Source organism: Bos taurus, chromosome 13 (genome assembly GCF_002263795.3).
Source record: "Bos taurus isolate L1 Dominette 01449 registration number 42190680 breed Hereford chromosome 13, ARS-UCD2.0, whole genome shotgun sequence".
Lineage (NCBI taxonomy): Eukaryota > Metazoa > Chordata > Mammalia > Artiodactyla > Bovidae > Bos > Bos taurus.
In genome coordinates, this window is record NC_037340.1 from 71,510,259 (window position 1) to 71,537,483 (window position 27,225).

At 45.0% G+C, this 27,225-nt stretch overlaps 1 protein-coding gene across 12 annotated transcripts in view; it reads right to left on the reverse strand.

The window, feature by feature from the left end:
* Positions 1-27,225, reverse strand: part of PTPRT (protein tyrosine phosphatase receptor type T) — a 1,155,533-nt gene that overhangs the window by 812,939 nt on the left and 315,369 nt on the right. For all 12 annotated transcript variants that reach the window (XM_025001262.2, XM_025001258.2, XM_025001261.2 and 9 more), the window contains exon 2: positions 23,321-23,446. In XM_025001262.2, coding sequence (XP_024857030.1) covers positions 23,321-23,446 — 126 coding nt within the window. The remainder of the gene's footprint in view (positions 1-23,320; positions 23,447-27,225) is intronic.

Genomic DNA, 27,225 nt, shown 5'->3' on the forward strand with positions numbered 1-27,225 from the left:
GGCCAGCAGAGGGCTAGCTCATGCCCGTCACACGACGGTGGAGGTGGGTCAGAAGGGGCAGGACATGTGCGATCCATCTCTACTGCTACCAGCCTCAAGCCTGGCACACAGTAGGTGCTCAGTGAAAGCTTGATGCACAGAGCAACAGAAAACCTGCAGAGAGATGCCACGTTCTACAAGCAGAGAAGTGTCACTGAGAGCCCTCAGGTACCTGCTTTAGGAAGCTGGGTCTATTCCAGGTCTGGATGCTGGAGGCTGCCTGCTGGGTCTCCTACTGTGGAGGCCGCCCAGGGTCGCCTTTCCTGTGGCTGGGGCACTTGGCACAGCTGCTCCCTTAATTCAGAAAGATCACACAGCACCATATGCCAAGAATGGGAGGGAGGGAGCTCATTAGCATTCATTGTACACAGCTTTTCATTTGGAAAAGCACCTCAAATGTGCCGATCCACATTGCTTTGCTTCATTTTTCAACATTCATGAGTGTAATTGCATTTATTTTTCTCGTCAAGACTGCAAAACAAGTGATAATTTACTATATTACAGCCCATATCGGCTGGGTTTACAGCCACAACAGTTCTAATCCACCCTAGAAGGGCTGGGTTGGGTAAGCAGAGGTGGTCTTTTTAGCAGAGAAAACTCTATTTCTTTGCAACAGGAAGCTTATTCATCAGGCCAGCTGTTCATCAGGTCACAATAATAGTGACAACAACTAACCCTTAGAGAGACACTGAACTCACGAAGCATGTTCACCTCCACTATCTTGATTGCTTTTTATTGTAATAAGGTGAGGCAGACATGTACTTCCATTCCTATGTCACAGAAGAAGAGACTGAGATTCAGAGAGGTCCTCAGTCATCCATGGTAATAGGTTGGTGAAACAGCAGAAGTGAAGTTGAAACCTGGATACACAAGATACGAAACCCCTCACTTTGTCTATGGTGCCACACGGCAGTGCCTGAGCTCTGGCAAAGCCTGAAACCCTACAGTTATGCTGGCAGAAATGAAATGGTCATGATCTTAAAATGATTCAAATCTGACATGCCCACAGCATCTGTGATCACTGAGAAGACTTATTTCCTTGAATCTACCTTGCAGAACGCTGACTTTCAGGGTTCACATCTCTGTTGAAGGGCCCGTTCTGGTACACCCTGTTTGGGACTATCTAGACATGAAAGCGGAAAGCATGGTCCAGCCTTGTGACTGAGGATCACTCCCTGAGGATGCTCTCATCCCCTTGAAAGCAGAAGCCGAGCCCAAGTGATGCTCAGACTTCAGGTCATAAATACTAATGAATTAATGAGTAATTTTACAACTGATCAACAGGACTCAGCCCTAAAAGCTTACAGATTTGTTAACCTCATTTCCTAAGCAAGATGAAAGTAGTAGATAGGTCAGTGATGGCAAGACCCTCATCTCGTCTTCCACCCCCTAATTATAACAAACTGGATAAGAGAAACAAGAAGAGCTGGTTATGCCCTAAGGGATCTGAGTGGCATAGGGAAGACCACGTAAAACCTAGATTGCAGTCACAGTTGGTAGCTTTGGCAAGGTGGGGCATCTCCTGGGGTCCAGCCCACCTCCCCAGCGCCCCATGAAGCAGGGAAGAGGGGCTAAGGAGGAACTGCAGTGTCAGAAGATTCCAGAGCTCGAGGGGGTTCAGGAAGTGGGTCCAGGCACCTGGCCACGGTGCTCTAGTTCACAGGGTTTGCCTTCCCCACCCCTGTCCTGTCCCTTCTCTACAGTCAGACCATCTTCCCCAGTGGGGTATGGCTCTCTTGACACGGGCAAATGTGCCTTCGTAAGGGCTCTCCCACCTCCAACCAGGGGAAAATGACCAGGCCCTGCCATTCAACTACCAGGAAAGCACATTGGACAAGGGACCTCTGACAGCTTCTCTTAGTACAAAGGGCCTAAAAGGGTTTCAAAGGCCAGCTGGAGTGACAGTGTCACAGCACACACACACGCACACACAGAGCTCAGGCCTGATAAGACCTCAGCTGTTCCTTCAGTAGAGACAGGTTAACATCCGGCCCCCACGGTGAGCCCCAGCTGAGGCAGGACAGGCAGGAGGCACAGGGGGGCCGCAGAGAGCACTGACCACATGCCCGTGTGCCACGCATCTGTTCCATGTTATGTCATTTCGTTTCATCTCCACATCCTCCAATCACATTACCTTCATTTTCTAGGTTAAGGAAAACCCAGAGTCACAGAGAAACTAAACAGCTTTGTTTAAGGTGTCCCTCTGGCTGGGCCATCTCTACACTCTGTATACATTTTGAGTAGCCTTTCCAACATCAACTATTCAGAGAATTAAGAACAGAGGTTACTGACGTTTCATTTCCAATGCAGGAAAACAGTTCTTCAATTTAAGCAAATAAGCTGTTATTATTTTCCATACTGAAAAGCCTAACCGTTTAGTCCAAAGTCTTAAAATTTGAGCTTGGAAGGCTGACATTTTGCTTGAAATGGTCAAAATTAGATAACTGTTTCATTTGTCATGGGTATTAAATGTACTTTTTCTTCTAATTGCTGCCTCTATACAGCAAAAAAAAAAAAAAAGAGAGATTAAATTTTCAAAGTTTGGAATGATACTAGGGGTGGCCTGGTGGCCCACAGGCTTGCATGCTCCATCTGCTCCAGCCGGCTTCCCCTAACCCTGTCTCACCTCACTTCCACGTACATTTTTGATTTTCCTAGTTTCTGTTTCTTGAGGTCCCCAGTAATACAACAAATTAATAAGAACTGCCTCACAGAATGTGCACGCTGTTAGAAGTTAAAACTGTGGGAGGGGGGTAACACTCAGTCAGGGCCCCTCATTGTATGCGTAAGGCCAATGGGGCCCAGTGAGGCTAAGCAACTTGCTCCAGGCCACACAGCTAGTCACTGGCACAGCAGGCCCAGAACCCAGGCCTCCTTAAACCCACAGGGCTCATAGTTCTTTGAACCAAAGCCTGTATTTCAGCCATATCTGATTTTCTGTTTCCTTTAATCCTGTTTCCAAGTATCTCATGTTTCAATCTTCTGTAAACTTACTTACTCAATATTAAATGAAGGCATGTTGGTTGTCAGGGCTGGTTCTAAGGCCGGAGGACACAAAGCTCTGAACAGGAAAGTTGATTCTTGGCCTGATGGAGCTTATATTTGATTGAGGAAGAGAGGTGTTAAATGCAAAATTACATGTGGCTCCACTGCATTAATCTCTCTAGATGCATAGCCTGGAGCCAGGTCTGGAGACACAAACAGAATTCTGAGACCTGGGTTGTACCCCAGGCAAAGGACAGGAAGAAGCCATAGAACCTGGAAAGAAAAGGCACCCCCAGGGCACAAGCCTGGACAAGGGTCTATCTCCTCGAGCTCCTGGCCCTCTGTCCATCCCCGCAGCTTGGGAATTGTCAGTTCTGCTCTCTGCCCTGCCTCTCCTCATTCTCTGGGGAGACTGGACCTTGGTCCAGAGGTTACCAAGCGAACCTCAGAGCAGATTGCTCCTCACTGGTGGAACAGAGATCCAACTCAGATCACTCTGATTTCCAAGTTCATGTTCTATTCGCTTCTTCCCCATAAAAGGAGCACAGAGGATCTTCCGCACTGAGGACACGCTGTACTGGAAACTATGTCTTAGTGTGTTTTGCATCATTTCTACCCTTCTAAGATCTTCTGTCACCAGCAAAGTCCATTAGCAATTCTAAGGAGATAAAAATAGAATTGTGGTAATAAAGGGAGTAAAAGTCGTTCAGTCCTGTCTGACTCTATGTGACTCCATGGACTGTAGGCCAGGCTCTTCTATCCATGGAATCTCCAGGCCAGAACACCAGAGTAAGTAGCCGTTCCCTTCTCCAGAAGACCGTCCCAACTCAGGGATAGAACCCAGGTCTCCAGCATTGCAGGAGGATTCTTTACCAACTGAGCTACCAGGGAAGCCGGTAAAATGAAGACTAACCTTTTGGGGTTTCTTTTCCTTTGCACTAGTCTAATTTCACTTGCTCACAGTGGGGTACAAGCAGAGGCTCTGCACTGGACCCTTCTGACCGGAGTCCCTAGAGTGAAAAGGCTGCGCCTAACAGCACGTCACCTGGGTGTGCCATCCACGTAGAAGCCCTGCACACACATGGCACTGCAATGCAAGATGGTGACGGCACAGCGTGTGCAGAAGCACCGTGCACGAAGCTTCAGTTCAATATGGTGGCAGTGGGCCGGGAGCAGAGATGCTGCGCACGACACCTCAATTCAAGATGGCGGCAGTAGGCTGCGTGCTGAACCCAGGTCTGGAGCCATGAGCAGCGCAGCGGCACCTGACCCGCGAGAATTCCAACCCCCTCCCCACGGCCCCACGGACAAGAACCCTATACAGCAACCCCGTCTCTGGCCTTTTGGGGAGAGCACGTGCTCAAGCAGTGGTCCTCAAATTCATTGGCACCAGGGACCAGTTTCATGGAAGACAATTTTTCCGTGGACTGGCGGAGGGAGGGGATGGTTTCAGGATGGTTCAACCACATTTATTGTGCATTTTATTTCTATTATTGTTACAGAGAAAGCAATGGCAACCCACTCCAGTACTTTTGCCTGGAAAATCCCATGGACGGAGGGGCCTGGTAGGCTGCAGTCCATGGGGTCGCTAGGAGTCGGACAGGACTGAGCGACTTCACTTTCACTTTTCACTTTCATGCACTGGAGAAGGCAATGGCAACCCACTCCAGTGTTCTTGCCTGGAGAATCCCAGGGACGGCGGGGCCTGGTGGGCTGCCGTCTATGGGGTCGCACAGAGTCAGATATGACTGAAGCGACTTAGCAGCAGCAGCAGCACTGTTACATCAGCTCCACCTCAGATCATCAGGCATTAGATCCCAGAGGTTGGGCACTCCTGCTCTGGAGCATGAACTCAAAACCTCTCCATTCTTAGATCCGAGAATAAAGCTTTCCTTTGCTTCTGAATGAACTCAGTCTTGTTCTATTGGCTCCAACACCACCAAGCCAGAGGAACCTTCCTGGGGGTCCAGCTCAAAAGGGTCAATAACACTTACACATCACTGGGGCTGGAAGCCTAGAAACTACATCTTCCTGGTAATTGTGGTAAAAACATTTCAGTTTTACCATCTTAGTCATGTTTCAAGTGTACAGTTCAGTAGTGTTAACTACATGCATTCTGTGGTATAACCAACCTACAGAACTTTCTCATCTTGCAAACCCAAAACTCTGAACCCAGTTGGAACAGAACTTCCCACATCCTCTCTGGCTTATTTCACTTAGGGAATGTCCCCAAGATTCACCTATCTTGTAGAATGTGGCAGGATTTTCTTCCTTTTTAAGACTGAATAATAGTCTCTTGCATGTATAGAGGATGTTTTCTTTATCCATTCAACCAGTGATGGACATCTGAGCTGCTCTCACCTCTTGGCTACTGTGAATAAAGCTGCAAGGAATATAAATGTGTCAATACTGCTTCAATTCCTTTCAGTTCTTCTGGATATATATACTCAGAAGAAGGAATGCAGGATCATACTGTAATTTTATTTTTAACTGTTAATGAAAACTTCATACTGTTTCCCACAGCAGTTACATCAGTTTACACTGCTACCCTCAATGCAAAAGGGTTCCAAATTCTCCAAATCCTTGCCAACACTTATTATTTTCTGTTTTTAAAAACATTACAATTACCATTATTATTACTAATATGGCCATTCTAATGCATGTGAGATGATATATCATTGTGGTTTTCATTTGTATTTCTCTAATGGTCTATTGCACATCTTTTAATATGTCTGTTGGTTACTTCTACTTATCTTCTTTGTAGAGGTGACTATTCAAGCCCTTTGCCCATTTTTTCAATCATTATTTGCTTTTTTATTGTTGGGTTATAAGAGTCTTTCATCTATTCTGGATATTAACTCTTCAGTACACATAAGACCTGTAAATATTTTCTCCCATCCATAGGTCATCTTTGTTTATTGTGTCCTTAGATTCACAGAGGTTTCTAAGTTTGATGCAGTCCCATTTGTCTATTTTTGTTAAATCTTCTTTTGGTGTTATATCCAAAGAATCATTGCCAAGACCAATATTATGAAGGTTTCCTCTTATGTTTTTTCTAGGAGTTTCATTGTCTCAGTCTTATGTTTTTAGCTTTTTAATCTATTTCAAGTTAATTTTTAAGTATGGTAAGCACACATACATTATTATTTCTTACACATTTTTGTTGTTATGGTATAAGAGTCTAGCTTCATTCTCTGGCATGCAGATATCTAGTTTTCCCAACACAATCATTAAAGAGACTGTCCTTTCTCAATCACGGTCTTCGCACCTTGTTGAAGACTACTTAACCATGTATGTGAGGGTTTCCCAAGGTTTTATGAGACTATCCGGAGGTTTGATAATACCCAACATCAAACATCTTCCTGATTGAAATACCTAGGATGGTTTCTACTAACTAAGTTTCAACTAACAGAGTCATCATGCTTATATGTTTCCGCAGCTATGGTTGAAAAGTCTCTTTCCACCTATAAATCTTATTCTAACCTTGAAAACTCTCAGCACTCTTAACAAAGGGCGTAGAATATTTTTTGCCTGTCTGTAGCTTTAACAAGTTGCTTCACTAATAAACAGTAATGATCTAAAATCTGAGAAAGTGCAACTTGAGTTTCTTAATGATGAACACTCAGGTAAGAAAGCAATTTTAGAAGAATTGGAACATTTGAGGAAGATTTTTAAAACAGCTTGTTTGAACAACTGTTACTTTCCAAAGCTGAAGTGTAAAGTGTTAAGCACAGAGCACAGTGGGGAGACTAGAGAGATTAAGAAGCGGATAAAAGAAGAGGATGTCTTTTTTAGAAAAAAAAAAAAAGGAAAATTTCTGTCAATGACCAAATGTCTCACTAATCAGCAATTTTGGGAAACTTAAATCTGAAGATGTACCCATGATACTAAGGAAGACAGCAGACAGCAGGAGGTGGCGGGGGGTTGGGAGGAGTCTCTAAGACAAAAGAATTTTTCACAGATGTTCTACTTTGTAAATGTTATCAGCTAATTCCTACATTTAAAAAAGGTCTCCTTTTCTTTTCAAATCATAAATTACAAATTAAAGAATGCTACAGTCAGAGGAAATTGACGGCCCATTCAATATGTAAGGTACACAGGCCCAGGCAGGGACGGTGCTTGGCCCGGGGTTACACAGCATATTAATGGCAGAGCTAGGACTACAACTCGGGATTCCTTATTTTTAAACCTATTTCATAGAAAAGGATAAAGGAGGCACAGAGGAAAAACTTGGCCTGCCTAGAGTCTCACGTGAGCGGCAGAGCTGGGACAGGAGCTCTGGGACATCCCCCTACCCACGTGACAGAGGGCCAGGCTAACAGAGGCCTGCTCCCAGCCTCATCATGGTCCTGCTGGGGAAATGCAAAGAAAACAAAGGAAGAAAGCACCGAAGGGGTCCCAGGGATGCCCCAGACCACTCCTCAGTCAGCACCGCGAGGAGGGACAAAGTCCCATGTGAGTGTGACAAAAGGTGGTAATTCTGGGAGACATCGGCATGAGCCACTGGTGGACGGCTTTGGTTCAAATCCCCTCTCTGCCATTTACTACCTCTGTGATGAACGTCAAGTTACTTAATCTCTTTGTGCCTCCATTTTCCCATGTGCAAATATGGAACAAAATGGTACTGATACTACCTAGGGTTGGCGTCAACCATAAAGGAAAAGACATTTAAAATGCCTGGCACATAATAAGTGCTCAGTAAATGCCAGCTGTTTTTATTATCAAAGGAAAGCATTCCTGTGGGTGGGAGTGCAATTGGTCCAATCAGAATCCGATAATACAGGACAGCACTGCACAACAGAAATATAATGTGAGCCATGTAGGTTGTGTTACTTTGGAGTAGCAACATTAAAAAGTAAAAGAAATGAGTTACTTTAAATAATTATTGATCTAATCCAGCATACCTAAAATGTGTGTGTGCTCAGTTGCTCAGTCATGTCCATTTCTTTGTGACCCCATGGAATGGAGCCCGCCAGGTTCCTCTGTCCGTGGGATTTTTCAGGCAAGAATATTGGAGGGGGTTACCATTTCCTCTTCCATGGGATCTTCCTGACCCAGGGATCGAACCTGTGTCTCCTGCATCTCCTGTATTGGCAGGAGGATTTTTTTTTATCACTGAGTCACCTGGAAAGTCCTGTATGTCTAAAATATAATTGTTTTAACACGTAGTCAATATAAAAATTATAAATGACATTTTTTTTCATTTTTTTTTGAAATCTGGTGTGTATTTTACACATAAAGGACCAACCATATTTCAAGTCCTCAATAGCCACACAAGGCTGGTGGCCATAGTACTGGACTCTGTAGATTCAGGATACTCCCAAGTAGGATTACAATGTACTGTTGGGTTTTCTAGATTCCTGGACTCTATATTATGGAGTCACACAGCCATGTTATTTCACTAAATTATCCCCTCCCAAAACTACTGTGTTTATATTAAACTACAATTTTCCTTCTCTTATCAAATCTCTCATAATATATTGAACTACAATTCAACAATTGGAACTATAATTCAAATTACTATCATTTTCAAAACATAAAGAAAGCCAGTTTTTTCATTGAGGACAAGGCAATCCATATATTCAAAATGAAGGTGTTCACTTGGAGGAGGCCCGGCCTCTGGAGAAACAGCCCCATCAGATAAACAAACCAAGAAAACACCACACACTGTTCTGGGCTGGCATCACCATGACCTTCCTTTCAGGCTGTCTTGGGAGTGGCTGGGGTGGAAGCCGCAGGAGACTGAGGAAGCATGAGGGGAGTCCAGTGAGATAGATGTCTCTGATGCCCGAGACATCCATGATGTTCCCTTCTGAAAAACCACTCAAAACAACGTGCAGGCCGGTTATGTCTGCATTCAGGCAGACACTGACGGCCTCAGTCAACTCAACAAGCCAGCAGGGTGGCCAACCCTCGGTGACCAAACGTAGGGCTTCCCCCTCATCCTCTCAGAAAGATGACCCCCACAAAAAGGTTTCAGGCAGCTTCAGTTTTCCACACATGACTACAGTAGCCAAATGGTATCTAAATTAGTACTATGGAGTCCTAAGATAACAATTTCATTACACATCCATATTTAAATCACGTTTCACAAGATAACATATTACCTCAAAAATAGGTCGGGGCTCAGAGCCCAGACTCTAGAATCAAACTGCCTGGATTCAAAGGTCAGCTCCTCTGTTTACTATTAAGCATGAGGTGAGTTCCTCAATATTCTGGGCCTCAGTTTCCTTATGTGTAAAATATGGGTAATAACAGTACCCAGCTCGCAGTAGTGCCGAAGTATGAAAAGAGTTACAAACACATACAGCCTTTAGAACGTCATCCAGTAAGTGGTACACATGTATTAGCTAAAAAATTGTGGTTTATCTGTCACCAGCTTATTCCACTTCTCCATGCATGGTTCCTTCTAGCCTCACTCTGTTCTCTCTGTTAAAAAAAAAAAAAAAAAGTTCTTTTCTGCTTGACCTTTGAGACCCTTGCAGATCTCATGGTGGTGGCGAGGGGTAACCTCCACATTCCAATAACAGGCTTCCTCCTGTTCCCATAGGCTCTGTCCCCCGCTCTTGCAAAAATCCTTCAAATAAAGTCTCTCCTTACTTACGCCTAGAGATATTTGTTAATTTGACAACTGTTATTTAAAAGGCTGTGTGTTCCATAAATAACAGTTTAATGTATAGCAGAGGAAACTATCTTGTAATATCTTTCAATATCTTGTAATAACCTATAATAGAACTGAATCTGAAATAATACGCATGGATAACTGAATCACTGTGCTGTACACCTGAAAGTAACATGATATTTTAAATCAACGATACTTCAATTAAAAAAAAAAAAGTGTGTTCCTCTGTATCTTATAATAAAGCAACCCAAATAGCACAAAATTTTGCTCCCAAAATAGTGGTTTATAATCCATTCCCATATATTAATAGAAACTTTCAAACTCATCACATCTGCCGGTGACATCTCAGTCTGTCACCAGAGGAAGCACTTTTTAAGTTGAGCGGCATGGGTCTACATCACCTTAATTCATTGATACCATTTGGATACAATACTTTTTAATCCAGGTATGATGTCACAGGAAACTGAAGGTCAACGCAAGCATCTATGTGGCTATGGGAACAGATATGTTTTCCCATTTACCTGACAAACGTTAAGTCACATCACTGCAACGATCCCCTGTAACTTTTCCAAGCCATTCTTGGAGCTTGTCATTATTTGGTCTCTCCTTGAAAAACACTACTGAACTTGTCTTCAATTCCCTTGCCTTTTTCCCTACCAATTCCATTCATCCCTGTAAGTATCCTAAACTAGCACTGACTGGGGTCACTGCAGGGTGACGTCATTTTCCCAATTAATTTTCTAGCTCACAGAACATAAAAGAGCATCCCATAATAGGAGATGCTTTGTAAGAACTTTTCTGAGAGCTATTTGGAGGCAGAGATCTCGCCTTTTACTTGAGTATCTGAGGCGTATTCTGGCTTTTATCCTTTCTTCTCTCACTGCCATTTGCTGGGTGTCAGTTAAACAAACTACAGCGTATCTATTCAGCGGGAGACCACGCAGCCCTGGCAGGTGAAAGTTAGAGCTGAACACAGGGGTCTGAAAGAGACCAGTGACCCAGCTGTGCAGGAGCCACGATCCCACCCAGGACCTGGATTCTGAAGAGGACCCATGGGGCCGGAAGCCGTACTTCCTACAGGCAAATCCTGGCTCCATAGCAAGCCTGGCAAGGCCTTCATCTTTCTGTGCCTCCAGTTCCCTCATTTCTAAAATAAAGATCATAATATCTATATCAGAGGACTGTTACAGGATTAAATAAGCTAATATATCTTAAGTGTTTAGGATAGTGCCTGCCACACAATAAATACTATACAAATATCACTTTCCTACTATCATTGTTACTGTTATCAAATACATATATGCTCTGACTTCCTCCTTCTTCTCTCCCTTCCCTTTCTCCCTCCCTCTCTTTCTTGATACACATCCATTTGTTGACAGTAATATTTGAGAGAACAAAGACAGGGGTGGAGAAAGCTCATTTATATGTACAGATTCAGCATTTCTTTAAGAATGAATATACTGTATTTTATCATTAAAGAGGGGAAAATGTATTGATTCAACAGTAACTACAGAGAAGGCAATGGCACCCCACTCCAGTACTCTTGCCTGGAAAATCCCATGGATGGAGGAGCCTGGAAGGCTGCAGTCCATGGGGTCACTGAGGGTAGGACATGCTGAGCGATTTCACTTTCACTTTTCACTTTCATACATTGGAGAAGGAAATGGCAACCCACTCCAGTGTTCTTGCCTGGAGAATCCCAGAGACAGGGCAGCCTGCTGGGCTGCCATCTATGGGGCCGCACAGAGTCGGACACGACTGAAGTGACTCAGTAGCAGCAGCAACAGTAACTAAATGGGAACATAAGAGCTTACTGCTTTAAACCAACCAATCATAATATCAAGAGTGATTAAGGCCACCTAGAGGCCCATTCTTCCTGATCATTTTAATGTAAATGTGACATTAAAAAAAACAAAAAGTAGTTTCAGATTTTAGATAAGTCACATTTCTCCAATGGGGAGCCTCTTCATGGGACATAAGCCGACCTATACACCTGTGAGAGTAGATCAGGCCCCAGAGTGAAGACAGGGTAATCCCCAGGGTCCCTTTATTTTTGCCAAGAATCAACCCCAGATCAAAGGCCTGACCAGCCAGGCCACAGCCTCAACAAGCTGAGTGGAGGTATTTGGGGTGTGAAAGCTACAGATGTGCCAGGTCCCATGAAAATGTCAAAGAAAGAAGCAGCCTCTCACAGTTCTTTCACAAGTTTTCAGACATCATTTCTCTCTTGATTTTCCTAATACCAATAATCCCAGTGGCAATTTAGTTCACACACAGACCAACTACCCTATTCTAAACCCCATGCAGGGCACAAGAAATTCAGCAATGAGAGGCAGCCCATGCCCTCAACTAGCTCACAGTCTTGGTGAGAAATCAGGGAAAATGTATCATAAACTCAATCATAAACGCACAGAGGAATTAGGGAAGACTTCCTGGAGGAGGTGACATCCTCTACCAATAAGAAGAGATGGAACAGGAGGTGCCCTTGAGCCAGAGGCCTGATGGTCTGGTCTTCAGTGTTTGTGGTCAAAAACAAGAAAAATAATGACAATCTGTCTCAAAAACTGAATGGTCTGGAAGAATATTGGGAGTCTCACGAACAGAAAGCTGAAGGATAGGTTGAAAAAGAAGCAAAAACTATGGTGTTCTAGAGGACCAAGGAGGAGGTAGTTCAGCAACCTTTTTTAGGACAACCTCTTGTGGCCCAGCCACTGCCCCTCCATGGACATACCTACTACCCAAGCCTCTGACTGCTAACTCATCCTTCCTAGATAATATTCCTGGCTGAATCCAGGTCACAAGTCCAGCCATGCCCAGGCTGTTGGGGGTGGTAAATTTCTAGCACCTTCACCTGCCAGCAACCTGCTCCACAATCCACTAAGATCCTACACAATAACAGTCCCCAAGTTAGGAAGCAGGGTTGGAGGCTGGACTCTCAAAACAAAATCATGAAGGCTTGCCTCCTATGATTACTCAGCAGAGGAAAGGTAAGAGGAGAGGCCAGGAGAGGTGGCTGAGAATGGAGACAGACACTGGGGTCGTACCAGAAGAATATACAGTTAGTAATAAGAGCAGGTCATTTAACATTCACTGCTACTTCCTACACCCCAGACACTGGCATTCCACATAAGTAAAATTCCACATAAGTAAGATGTAAGCTGGCACCCCAGCTTACAAGGAGAACAGGAGTTCAGCACAAAGATGATGAAGAGGCTCGCTTTTCATCCAGTAGGGAGACCCCATCTTGCTTTTCTAGCCAATGTCCACCTTGACTAGCCAGTGCTTGGGCTGCTCTGGTCGATTACTATCTAGAACATAATTCCTGCTCATCCCCAGAAGGTCTCCATCCGCTGTGCTAAGAGCTGGAATGCACTGCAGTCAGGGGACCATTACCAGTTCCTGACTTGTACGTAGGACTTCAGAATTCACAAGCATTTTTCCCCATATCAACTCATGGGCAAATTTCCAGGATTCCACATTTGACATGTGGATGATGTTCCTCCTCCAGATCTCAAAAATAATACACAACCATTCTGCATTTGGTATACCAGGGAGTACAGAAATATAGACAGATAGATGCAAGCAGATTTGATAACTTCTGTTGGAGATGAGCTCAGAGATCTCTGTCTCTGTACAAAAATGCAATGTGACTGAAGAGTCACATTAACTGGGAGGAACTTAAGCCTACAAAAACAAGGTGGCTAAATCAATCACAGAACAGTCATTGGAATGGAAGACTCTGAAGCTTTTAGAAAGCATGCTTTTGAGGAATACATAATCCCTGGGAAAATTCTTAAAAATAGCATTATATATAAAGATAGATATTTATGTAAGTTTGTGTGCACAGATGACTTTTGTTCTTTATAGCAATCCCTATTGTGCCTGTTCTCTACAATGAATATGCATTATTTTTGCCATCATGAATCATGACTGTTCATAGAAATAACTTAGAAGATGTTCAGCTGATGGCAGCACCAAATATACTATATATATTTCTCTACCCTGGGGTTGAAGCCTGGCTCCTCTTTCATATAAAATTTACGTGACCTTGTACCAATCACTTCATCACTCTGGGGCTTGGTTTTCTCAAAAATAAAGAAGAGACAATACCTCAGAATTCATAGGATGGTGGCATGTTAGATGAAATGTACAGGACCATGCCTAACCCAATTCATGTTTAGAATGATCACACAGTCAATGCCAGTTCCCTTAAAAGAGAGCAAAAGCCCCAGTACTGACAGAACTCTGGTGTGAATTCTAACTGTAGAAAAGGGGACGGGGTCAGGTACGGATGTGTAATTTACCCAGGAGTAGTTTTTCAGAGCTGCCGTAACAAATTACCACACACCAGGAGGCTTCAGACAACAGAAACTTGTTCCTTCACAGTTCTGGAGTCCAGGAGTCTGAAACCAAGGTGCTGGCAGGGCCATACAACGCCCCCACCCAAAGACGGCAGGAAGAATCCTTCCTTGCCTCTTCTGGTTCCCGGGGTCTGCTGGCAATCCTTGGCTTTCCTTGGCCTGTAAATGCATCACTCCAGTCTCTGCCTCTGGCTTCACATGGCTTTCTCCCCTGTGTGTCTGTGTGGCACTTCTCCTTCACCAGAGACACTCTACGAGGGCTCAGGGATACCCAGCACGACCTCATCTTTGTTGACTACATCTGCCAAGACCTTATCTCCAAATACAAGCATATTCACAGGTGCCAAGGACCAGGACCTCCACTTATCTCTTTGGGAACACAGTTCAACCCATAACAGACCCCAACCTTCTGTTTGTAAATATTAGCAGTTCCAGTGAACTGGCAGGAACTATAAATATTAGCAATTAGAGTGAACTGGCCAAGGGGCCAGTGGCATGAAGGAAAAGCCAGTACCATCCAGGGTCCATGCCTGCTTCCATGGCAGCTGATTGGTTGGAATATTCCTATCTGTATGTTTACTCTGGATCTTTTCCAACCCCTGCACTTTCCAATTGGATAACTAACTGCTGCTGCTGCTGCTGCTGCTAAGCTGCTTCAGTCGTGTCCGACTCTGTGCGACCCCATAGACAGCAGCCCACCAGGCTCCCTCATCCCTGGGATTCTCCAGGCAAAAACACTTTGTATTTCTCTGTTCTAGAGATTTGTACAGGATGGAGAGAAGAAGCTGCTTGAAGTCAAGGGTTCCTTCTTTCTTCCTTTTTTTTTTAAAGTCTAAACTTTCTAAAGACACTATGCTGTGGGTCTCAGAAGGGCTGGCCTAAGATGAGCTGTGGCTTTGAGGGCTAGGAAGGAGAGGGAAGAAGTTCCTACACTGAAAAGAGGAAAGAGATGAATCTGTTGGTCCCAAACTGCCCAATGGTAATACTTGAGGAGGAGACAGACCCCAAAAGAGATCCGGGGTGAGATATCTGGGCTGGGTTGATTCAGGACAAGGGCTCCAAACCTGGAGAAGAAGCAGCCGGATCACTGGACCCAGAGGGACCACAAGGAATACAAGGGCGGGCTTCTCAGAGGAAACCACAAGGACCTATCTAAGCCCCAGGACATTCGCAGACCCCGAGGGAAAGGGGGTCAAAGAACAACTACAATGTAAGGCTTCCTTCCTTGGAGGCTCAGGGTCACATCCAGGCTAATGCAAAGGCCTCCTTTCTTGTGCACTTGGGTTTGCAGCTTGAGGTTCATTCTGACACTTAATGTCCTACAAGCATCAGAAGGAAATAGAGGGAAACCTCCCAGTCCCACTGCCTCCCAGCTTCAGCCCCCCTAAAAGAGAGCTGCTGGCACTTCCCTCTTCCCTCAGCCCCCCAGAAACCCTCCGGCCGGGCCCAGGGCTGGACCTCACTGCCCACATGTAGAAATTCATGCCAAAGTTGGGGATGGCACAGCTGGGAACCTGAGGCAGTTCCAGTTAGTTCCCTGGGCAAGATGGAAGCTTAGATGGAGGGTCTGAGGGTGCAGTAACACCCACTGTCTGTACAGACCCTGCAAAGACGAGGTGGGGACAGAACCAGATGTGAAGCCTGGAATGCTAGCCTGAGGGTTTTTCTCAAGGAGGGGGATGAGGAAAGAGAAAGACAGATGCTGAGTGTGGACTGAATTAAAAGAGAAGATGGAGAAGGTGACCTCCCTCTGGGTAGCATGTATCCTGGGTATGGAAAAGCCTCTCTGGGCCCATCAGGGGCCCATAGCAGACCTCCTGCTGGAAGGGTCACCTGTGCAAATCAGCATCTAGGGTCAGGTGAGCTTGAAGGAAGGGGCAAGGTTTCAAGGTGGACTTAGTCTCAGACCTTGTAAGCAGCAGAAAAGAACTTAAGGAACGCAGCACGGATGAACCCTACTATAGGCCGATACTCATACAGACACCAGTCCACTTAACTCTCATGCTGGTTCCCACATTAATGATGAAGAAATTGAGGCAGAGGGATGGAGGCCCAGCATCAGCAGGCTATGGTGTAGGACTGGAAGAAGCTGGCCCAAAACAAGTCTATGATGAGGACGTTGAAAGCAGAGAACAGGATGCTATGAGAGAACTTCAAGGGGGTCTTTCATCAGACAGACCAAGGAGGGGCATCTTCCTGAGAAGGGGTGATGCTGGGACCTGATGAAACCAGGCAAGTGAAGAGCAGAGAAAACCACTGCAGGGCGAGGGTACAACACACGCAAAGGCCCTGAATCAGGAGCTGAAAACAAGACCAGTGTGTCTGGAGCATTTTGAGAGAGCAGGGAAAGGCCTCAGAAAAGACACTAGGTCATCCAAGACTTGGCAGGCATGGTGAAGAGTTCAGGTCATCCTATGTGCCAGGGAAGTGCCCAAGGGGCATGGGCGGACTGACCCAGAGCCTAGCACAGAGCCTGACCCACGGAAGGGGCTTAGTGAAAGCTTGTAGGACATCTGAATACGTGGCATCATACTAGATTTCCAAGAGGATGGAAACCAGTGGCTGTACCCAAGGAAGAGGAAGATCTCTGTCTTTGCCCAAGAGAAGAACAAACACTTTCGCCTAATCCAAATTCACTTTCATGCCTCTCTGCCTAAGAAGCACGCAGAGCTGCTGAAATCCACAGGCGCATCGTGACAGAATAATTTCAGTGATCATTATCAAATGCCTCTATTTAGACCAGCTCAAAAGTTTGTATTAGCACACTCCAATATTTATGAAATGCCACTGCGCCATAATGAGGGGCTGAGGAAATGAAGATCAGACGCAAGGCTTGTTCCTTCCAGGAGCGAGAGTGTCGTGGTGGGAAAAGCAGCAGTGCCCCTCGGCTGGGGGGACCTTGCTTTCCTGATCTATAAAATGGAAGGATGATAGCGAAGACTTTAAATGTGTGATCAGTTAATAAAAGGCCCAAAGGCATTTAAGAATGCTTATCATTCATTCCTGCATCAAAGAAACACTTGATAAAGACTATTTGCCCATCCATCCATGCATCCATCCAATAAAATTGTATTTCATGCATACTGTGTATGATGCGTTGATTTAAACACTAAAAATAAAGCCAGGAACAAGACTGTCACGGTCCTTGCTGACATGGAACTTCTCATTTGGGGATACAACATACACTGAACAAGTAACATCAGTGATGCATGTTTTGAGGAGAAGTGTAGGGTGCAATGGGGAACATTTACAGAAGGAGGTGACCCAGCCTGGAGCATCTAGGGAGCACCAGCCTAAGGAAGTGATGCAAGAGCGGAGATACAAGAGGAAGAGCAAGAGAAAGGGGCAGGCAAAGGTTGTACGGAGGGTTCCAATCTTATGTGAGTTCCTGAGGCATAAAAGGGTCTGGAACGTTCCCAATCAATCAGATCAGTTGCTCAGTCATGTCGAACTCTTTCCGACCCCATGGACTGCAGCACGCCAGCCTTCCCTCTCCATCAACAACTCCCAGAGCGTGGTCAAATTCACGCGCATCAAGTCAGTGATGCCATCCAACCACCTCATCCTCTGTCGTCCCTTTCTCTGTCTGCCTTCAATCTTGCCCGCATCAGGGTCTTTTCAAATGAGTCAGTTCATTGCATCAGGTGGCCAAAGTACTGGAGTTTCAGCTTTAACATTAGTACTTCCAATGAATATTCAGGAAAGATTTCCTTTAGGATGGACTGGTTGGATCTCCTTGCAGTCCAAGGGACTCTTAAGAGTCTTCTCCATTACCACAGTTCAAAAGCATCAATTCTTTGGTACTCAGCTTTCTTTATAGTCCAACTCTCACATCCATACATGACTACTGGAGAAACCATAGCTTTGACTGGATGGATCTTTGTTGACAAAGTAATGTCTCTGCTTTTTAACATGCTGTCTAGTTTGGTCATAGCTTTTCTTCCAAGGAACAAGCATCTTTTAATTTCATGGCTGCAGTCACCATCTGCAGTGATTTGGGAGCCCCCAAAAGAAAGTCTCTCATTGTTTCCATTGCTTCGCCATCTATTTGCATGAAGTGATGGGACCAGATGTCATGATCTTTGTTTTCTGAATGTTGAGTTTTAAGCCAACTTTTTCACTCTCCTCTTTCACTTTCATCAAGAGGCTTTTTTGTTCTTCTTTGCTTTCTGCCATAAGGGTGGTATCATCTGCGTATCTGAGGTTATTGATATTTCTCCCAGCAATCTTGATTCCAGCTTGTGATTCATCCAGCCCAGCATTGCACATGATGTACTGTGCATATAAGTTAAATAAGCAGGGTGACAATATAGAGCCTTGACATACTCCTTTCCCAATCTGGAACCAGTCTGTTGTTTCATTTCCAATTCTAACTGTTGCTTTTTGACCTCCATACAGATTTCTCAGGAGGCAGGTCCGGTGGTCAGGTATTCCCATCTCCTGAAGAACTGTCCACAGTTTCTTGTGATCCACACAGTCGAAGGCTTTGGCATAATCAATAAAGCAGAAGTAGATGTTTTTCTGGAACTCTCTTGTTTTTTGATGATCCAGCAGATGTTGGCAATTTGATCTCTGGTTCCTCTGCTTTTTCTAAAACCAGCTTGAACATCTGGAAGTTCATGGTTCACGTACTGTTGAAGCCTGGCTTGGAAAATTTTGAGCACTACTTTGCTAGTGTGTGAGATGAGTACAATTGTGCAGTAGTCTGAACATTCTTTGGCATTGCCTTTCTTTGGGATTGGAATGAAAACTGACCTTTTCCAGTCCTGTGGCCACTGCTGAGTTTTTCAAATTTGCTTGCGTATTAAGTGCAGGACTTCCATAGCACCATCTTTTAGGATTAGAAATAGTTCAACTGGAATTCCATCACCTCCACTAGCTTTGTTCACAGCTATGCTTCCTAAGGCCCACTTGACTTTGCATTCCAGGATGACTGGCTCTAGATGAGTGATCATACCATCAAGATTATCTGGGTCATCATGATCTTTTTTGTATAGCTCTTCTGTGTATTCTTGCCACCTCTTCTTAATATCTTCAGCTTCTGTTAGGTCCATACCATTTTTATCCTTTATTGAGCCCATATTTGCATGAAATGTTCCCTTGGTATCTCTAATTTTCTTGAAGTGATCTCTAGTCTTTCCCATTCTATTCTTTTCCTCTATTTCTTTGCACTGATCACTGAGGAAGGCTTTCTTATCTTTCCATGGTATTCTTTACGGTGATTAAGATGAAGATCACTCAGTCATGTCTGACTCTTAGCGACCCCATGGACTGTAGCCTACCAGGCTCCTTTGTCCAAGGGATTTTCCAGGCAATAGTACTGGAGTGGACTGCCATTTCCTTCTCCAGGGATCTTCCCGACCCAGGGATTGAACCGAGGTATCCCACATTGTAGACAGACACTTAACCATCTGAGCCACCAGGGAAGTCCCATGGTATTCTTTAGAACTCTGCATTAAAATCGCTATATCTTTCCTTTTCTCCTTTGCTTTTTGCTTCTCTTCTTTTCTCAGCTTTTTGTAAGGCCTCAGACAACTATTTTGAATTTTTGCATTCTTGGGGATGGTCTTGATCGCTGCCTCCTGTACAATGTCACAAACGTTGGTGCATAGTTCTTCAGGCACTGTCTATCAGATCTAACCCTTCATATCTATTTGTCACTTCCACTGTATAATTGTAAGATCTGATTTAGGTCATACCTGAATGGCCTAGTGGTTTTTCTGACTTTCTTCAATGTAAGTCTGGATCTGGCAATAAGGAGTTCATGATCTGAGCCACAGTCAGCTCCCAGTCTTGTTTTTGTTGACTGTATAGAGTTTTTCCATCTTTGGCTGCAAAGAATATAATCAATCTGATTTCGGTGTTGACCATCTGGTGATGTCCATGTGTAGAGTCTTCTCTTGTGTTGTTGGAAGAGGGTGTTTGCTATGACCAGTGCGTTCTCTCGGCAAAACTCTGTTAGCCTTTGCCCTGCTTCATTTTGTACTCCAAGGCCAAATTTGCCTGTTACTTCAGGCATCTCTTGACTTCCTACTTTAACATTCCAGTCCCCCATAATGCAAAGGACATCTTTTTTGGGTGTTAGTTCTAGAAGGTCTTGTAGGTATTCATAGACCCGTTCAACTTCAGCTTCTTTGGCATTAGTGACTGGGGCATAGACTTGGATTACTGTGATATTGAATGCTTTGCCTTGGAAATGAACAGGGATCATTCTGTCATGTTTGAGACCGCACCCAAGTACTGCATTTCAGACTCTTTTGTTGACTATGAGGGCTCCTCCATTTCTTCTAAGGGATTCTTGTCCACAGTAGTAGATATAATGGTCATCTGAGTTAAATTCGCCCATTCCAGTCCATTTTAGTTCACTGATTCCTAAAATGTTGATGTTCATTCTTGCCATCTCCTATTTGACCACTTCCAATTTACCTTGTTTCATGGCCCTAACATTCCAGGTTCCTATGCAATATTGCTCTCTACAGCATCGGACTTTACTTCCATCACCAGTCACATCCATACCTGGGCGTTATTTTCTCTTTGGCTCCATCTCTTCCTTCTTTCTGGTGTTATTTCTCCACTCTTCTCCAGTAGCATATCATGCACCTACCAACCTGAGGAGTTCATCTTTCAGTGTCATATAAGTGATAAAATCCAGGGTGAAGTGAGCACAGGGGAGATCATGATATGGGGAGGCTGGACCAGGCCTGCAGGGCCTTGGAGGCCACTGCTGGGCATTGGTCTCCTCTCTCAGAGCAAGAGGAAAGCCTCAAAAGGATTCCATGCAGAGGTTGGGTGGGAGCGATGAAAGGAAGAGGTAAGGTGAACAGGCCTACATTCTAGAACAATCTCTGGCTTCTGCGCAGAGAGTGGATTAAAGTCAAAAGAGGAAGCCAATAATGTATGTATGTGGAATCTAGAAAAATAGTATAGATGATCCTATTTATAGACACAGACCTGGAGAACAAACGTATGGACACCAAGGGGTGAAAAATGGAGGGTGGGAGGAACTGGGAGATTGAGGTTGACATATAAATACTATTGATCCTGTGTATAACACAGACAACTAATGAGAACATACTGTGTGGCACAGGGAACTCTGCTCAGGTCTCTGCAGTGACCTAAAGGGGAAGGAAATCCAAAAGAGAGGGGACATACGTGCATGTAGGGCTGCTTTATTTTGCTCTACAGTGCTGTACAGCAGAGGCTAACACAATATTGTAAAGCAACTATACTCCAATAAAATTAATTTTTAAAAAGAAATATTTTTTTTTAAAAAGAGGAAGCTGAAAAGCCTGTGTGAAAGTCTACCTGTGACCCAGGTGAGGGTGGATGGCATGGCACCAGGGCAGTGGTGGCAGAGAGGGAGAGATGTGAGCAGACCTGAGATGGGCTCAGGAGGTGAAGGGGTAGGATGGAGTGATTGACAAGGAGAGGGAGGCAGAGAGAGGGAAGGGAGAAGTGTGACCCCTGGGTTTCTGAATCAGCACCAGAGTGATGAAGTGGCCTTTTCAGACAAGGAGCACTAAAGCACTAAAGACAAGATGGAGAAGAATTAAGAGTTCAATTTGGGAGATGTTGAGTCTGGAGAGCCTGCATGACCCTGCAGGGCATCTAGTGGTCTAAGGATGAGCCAGAAGAGCCTGCGTGTGTGCAAATACACACACAACACATGCACACACACAGCACATACACATGTGCACTGTAAGATCTGAGGGCTCCCTGGTGGCTAAGACAGTACAGAATCTGCCGGCAATTCAGGAGACCTGGGATCAACCCCTGGGCCAGGAAGATCCCCTGGAGAGGTGAATGGCTACCCACTCCAGTATTTTTACCTGGAGAATTCCACTGACAGAGAAGCCTGGTGGATTACAGTCCATCCAGAAGCAAAGAGTCAGACAAGACTGAGCGCCTAACACTTTAACTTTTCATAAGATCTGAATTTATTTGACCAACATCAAGAAGGATGGCCACACAGAGCACAGAAGATGTGGTAAGTAACCTTCAGCATAAGCATGCTACACTCCTGGTGTTCCTAATGGAAAGAGTGATTCTATTACATAAACGAAGACATTTCTGAGAGTAAAAGTCTGCAGTTTAAAAAATTATGATGGGACAACAGGCACAGAGGTTGTCCCATGGTCACCTTACTAACCATCTTGTGCAGTTTTGGTCATTCTGCTCATGTAAAGTAGGATCCTACCACATCTGAAAAGCTCAGTTTTATACCATGTCACAGCTTTATGATACCTGAGGGGTTATGACTATATTCGGGAGAAAGATACACAAGCAACTGATGTCCTCAATAGGAAAGACAGAGCCAAGATATAAGCCTCCTGCTTTGGAGCCAAACTCAGAGTCAATATGGTCACGCTGGTCACACCCTCAGCTGGACATCTCTGCATACCTTTCTGTCTCCAGCTTAATGACATCCTGGCAAAGCTGTCTCTCAGAGCAGCTGAGAAGACAAGGCAGCTGTGCAGTGGGTCACGTACATCAAGTTCCTAAGGGATGTCTGATGGCAACTGAAGTTCTGGGGAAAGCTGAGGCCATTCACGGTGTGATGGTTAATTCCGTGTGTCAACTTGACTGGACTAAGAGATGTCCCAATAGCTGGTAAGGCATTATTTCTGGGTGTGTCTAAGGCAGGGGTTCCAGAATTGACTAGCATTTGAGTTGGACACCTGAATAAAGCAAACAGCACGCCCCAGTGTAGATGAGCATCATCCAATCCTCTGAAGGCCCAACTAGAACAAAAGCATTTCCTCCAGGCACACCTTCCCTGGAATACACTGGCTATAACTCTTACAGGCTTGCTTCATGCAGGTATTCATCAGATATGCATAGTAGGCCTTCAGTCCCCTTGGTAAAGAATAAATTTGGCATTCAGGATGTTGGGACATCAACTTTATCAGTAATAGTTGGACTGTAGAAGTCTTCCTGTATATTTACAAGCTGTGTCTGTGTAGTCCAGGAGGAAAGAAATGACCTCAAATTATGGTGAAGTGTTTCTCCCCTAAAGTCCTATGACTCAGACTCCCAGACAAAATTCAAGGATGCCCCACTTGTAGCTCAAGTTTGGAATCTCAAAGCTCAAAGAAATCTAAGAGTTTCCTGAATCCAGATGATACATGACTTTTACCATACCCTTAAGAATGCACTCAGCCTTGGTTTGCGTACCTCTGGGGGTGGTGAACTTACTACCAACAGAGTTACCTACTGCCCTCCCAACAGCTCAACCCAGAATAAAATTCTTCTCCATGAGTCATTGTAAAAGCTACCACCCCCATCAGAGCCTCAAGCACAGTTGGTCACGTACCTGTAGGCACCGCTGGGTCCAGCGTTGGTTTTTCCCATGTGTTAATCTGCTCCCAGGTAAACCCACTGGTCCCCAGGGCCACGCTATAACCACAGTTGCTGTAGTGCTCATCAAAGGAACAGCCACCTGCAGACAAAAGAGACATGGGTAAATATATCCTTATGTTTGAGGCTTGGTTCGTTACCCCCGTCTCAGTGGCTCTTCATTTACAGCTCTGAATTTTAAACTCTGGAGGAGATTTTCTTTTCCTAAAGGCAAGCAAACTGGATTTTTTTATTTGCTTTGGTGCTCTAAGGAAAGACAGTGGCATCTGCAAGCCCCCTATTTAAAAAAGTTAATAAGGCTAGTTACATTGATTTCAATCTTCCTTCCTGAGAAAGTAAACAGCAACGTCTCCATCTAAGCAGAAAAAATGAATGCCAGGGCATGCCTCTGTAATTGCTTCCTCCAACGTGGAGAGATGCTGCAAGGCAGCGGGCTGAGCACCAGCTTTGGAGTCCTGCAAAACGAGACACGGATCTCAGCTTTGCAAAGCCGGGTCAGCCTGGACCAGATGCTTCACCATCCGTCTCAGTTTCCTTACCTGGAATACGGAGGGGAAGATCCACTTGGCAGAAATATTAGGAGGATAAAATGGAGTAATATACGAAAAGTAACTGGCACAGCAAAAATTCTCAGCACCCACCTCCCTCCCTATAAGAGCAGTTTTTGTGGAGTAAAAATCAAATTTGTACAGAATTAGACAACTGTGCCCCAGGAAGATAATGAAGTCAAGGCTGGCAGTATTTAAAGCTTCTCCCTAAAAGTCCAAGCCATCCACCACCAGCACTTTACAATGAGTTGTGTAAACTGGATTGAGCACATGCTCTGGGCTCAAAGTTCCCTCCAGGTGACACTGAGAGATGTGATGTATAGAACAGGGGCTGCAACCAGGAAATGCTGGTCTGAACAGAGAAGCAAAAGGTGACTATATTCTGGAATGGGAGGTAGAAGGGGAGGTAGAAGGGGAGAAATAATCAGGGCTTTGAAGTTTAGGAGCATCTCCACCAGCACAGAGCAGGAGGAAGAGCACTCCAGGGTGAGCTGGCAGGATGTACAGAGAAGGAGAGAGACCACCAGGACTGAGCTGGTCCACATTTCCAATGCCCCCTCTTGTCTCCTTACTGCTCAGACCTCATCACACCATCACCTCCCTTCCTTAAACAGCCACTGGTTCCCCTATCACACATCCAAACCACATCTGTGGTTCTGATCCACATACAGAAACCATCCCTTAATAACCCCTGCCTGTGTCTGCAGCCTCATGTAATATCATTCCCTCTTCTCCATCAGCAACAAAGGTCAAAACCCTTCTTCAGGACCCAGACCTGGGGTTTCCTCTGCTTAATGGTAGTGGAAGGCCTGTTGACAGATCTGATACAGAATACAGTCACAACACTGCTAAAGTAAACCTACGAGGGCAAAGCTCTCTCCACTCCCTTTTTTTCTGAGTATGGAAATCTGGAAGAGCCAGTCTTTAGCAGCCCCAACAAGTCGGGCTGGACAAAGGAGGGCTGAATCTATTTTGGTAGTGCAAGTCTGGGGCTTGAGTTCAGAGTTTTAAATAGCTCTGCACGAGACAGTGACAGGAATTTGCAGGATCGACACCTAGAGAGAGAAGGAAAAGGGAGGGAGACAGAGGTCCAAGGAACATAATGTAAAGCAGACACCTACAGACGGTGAGAGACAATGAGAAATTTCCTGTGATGGGAAATGACGGACGCACTGGTAGAAACTAAAATTTCTGTTTGCTTCCATGTATTCATTCTTTCATTCACAATTATTTAATCGAGCTTTTAGGGTAGATCGAGCAGAGAACAAGGTGCTATCTATACAGTGGTTTATAAGAGGTGTGCCATCACTAGAATGAGTGAGGCAGACAGTAAATAGGCAAACTAGTAAGTAACTGCATTTCCAAATGTGCTATGAAGGCTGGCACTGGGTTGCCTGAGGGGCTCCCAGGTTGCTGTGGTCCAGGAAGCCTTTCTGACCAGAAATTGGCAACAGTTCCCTGCCCTGTAGTGTCAAGTCCCTCCAAGCCCTCAGTGAGAGCTGGCTACAAACAGCAGCCGTGTCACTGTGCTTTGGGGAACTAAGGGAAGAACGGATGGACAATGTGGATGGATATGGGTCAACAGACAAAGATGGAAGTCTTAAGAGATAACAGGGAAGGTCAGGGGCAGACAGCAGAGGAGACTGCATCCCAGACAGAGTGAAGAAGGGTGACCTCTGAAAGGCAAGGACAGGGGCAGTCAACCAGCTGCCACTAGGCAGTAAGCTTTAGACTGGCTGGGAAATGGCGCTGGCATAGAGGAGGGGCTAAAGGAGCATCTGTTGACTAAATAAACCAGTGGGCTTCCCTGGTGGCTCAATGGTAAAGAAACCACCTGCCAGTGCAGAAGTTGTGGGTTCGATCCCTGGCTCAGGAAGATCCCCTGGAGAAGGGCATGGCAATCCTTGGACAGGAGAATCCCATGGACAGAGGAGCCTGGGGGGCTACAGTCCGTGGGGTCCCAAAAGAGTCAGACACAACTTAGCGACTAAACAACAACAAATGAACCAAAAATTTTTTTAATAAATAAAAAATTTTAAAAAGAAGGTACAATCTGTTTGATAAGTTAACCTTAAAAATGCATTGCAATATACATTCAGTTCAGTTCAGTTGCTCAGTCATGTCCGACTCTTTGCGACCCCATGAATCGCAGCACGCCAGGCCTCCCTGTTCATCACCAACTCCTGGAGTTCACTCAGACTCACGTCCATCGAGTCGGTGATGCCATCCAGCCATCTCATTATTTCTCCACTGATTTCCAGTAGCACATTGGGCACCTACTGACCTGGGGAGTTCCTCTTTCAGTATCCTATCATTTTGCCTTTTCATACTGTTACAGACAAACACTGTCCGATTCCACTTATACGAGGTACCTGGTGGTGGTGGTTTCATCGCTCAGTTGTGTCAGACTGTTTTACACGAGGTACTAAGAAAAGTCAAATTCATCGAGTCAGAAAGTACATCGATAGATGCCAAGGGCCAGGGGAGTAGGGAGGATGGGGTTAGTGCTTAGTGGGGACAAGGTTTCAGTTTAGGAAGATGAAAACTTAAGGTGATGGATGATGGTGAGAGTTACAGAGTGATGTGAATGTGCTTAGTGCCACTGAAGTGTACAGTTACATATGGTTAAAATAGGATTTTTTTATATTATGTGACTTTTACCGCAATAAAGAACATTTTTTAAAACTGTGAGTGGGATACCAGACAGACCCCAAGCTACATTTCAGGAACAGTGAGCCGATAACAGCCCCCATACACCACCTGCTCTTTCTGGTCTCACACTCACCACTTCTACCTAGAAAGCTCCTTCCCCATGCTGCCTGTCTGACAAATTCCAAACTAGCCTTTCCAAACCACTCCCTCTATAGACCTCAGCTAACCAAAACAGCAGAGTGAATGCCACAGATATGAGACATAACACACTCCATTTGAAACCTAGAAAAGGGTAGCAGCAACAGTTCCAACTGCTCAGGAAGGGCCGTCCCTTCCCATCCTTACACAACTCCTGACTCACCAAAGTCCAGCCTGTGGGAGATAAATGAACAAAGTCAATGCCACCAACAGCATCCAGATGCCGATGTGCTTGATGGTGAGTGGGGAGCCTGCAGCATCTTAAGCATTCACTGGAAGAGCTGACTGATCATCCTAAATGGAGATCAGCCTCCAGGTCTTTAGAGGAGCATACAGCCAAGAGGATGGTAGGCCTATGGGAAACTGTTGAGATCTTCTCTCTTAGACATGTGAGAACTCTACATTTCCAGGCCACTTTGCATACGGGGAAGACAACGTGGTAAACCCTGAAAATGTATCATAA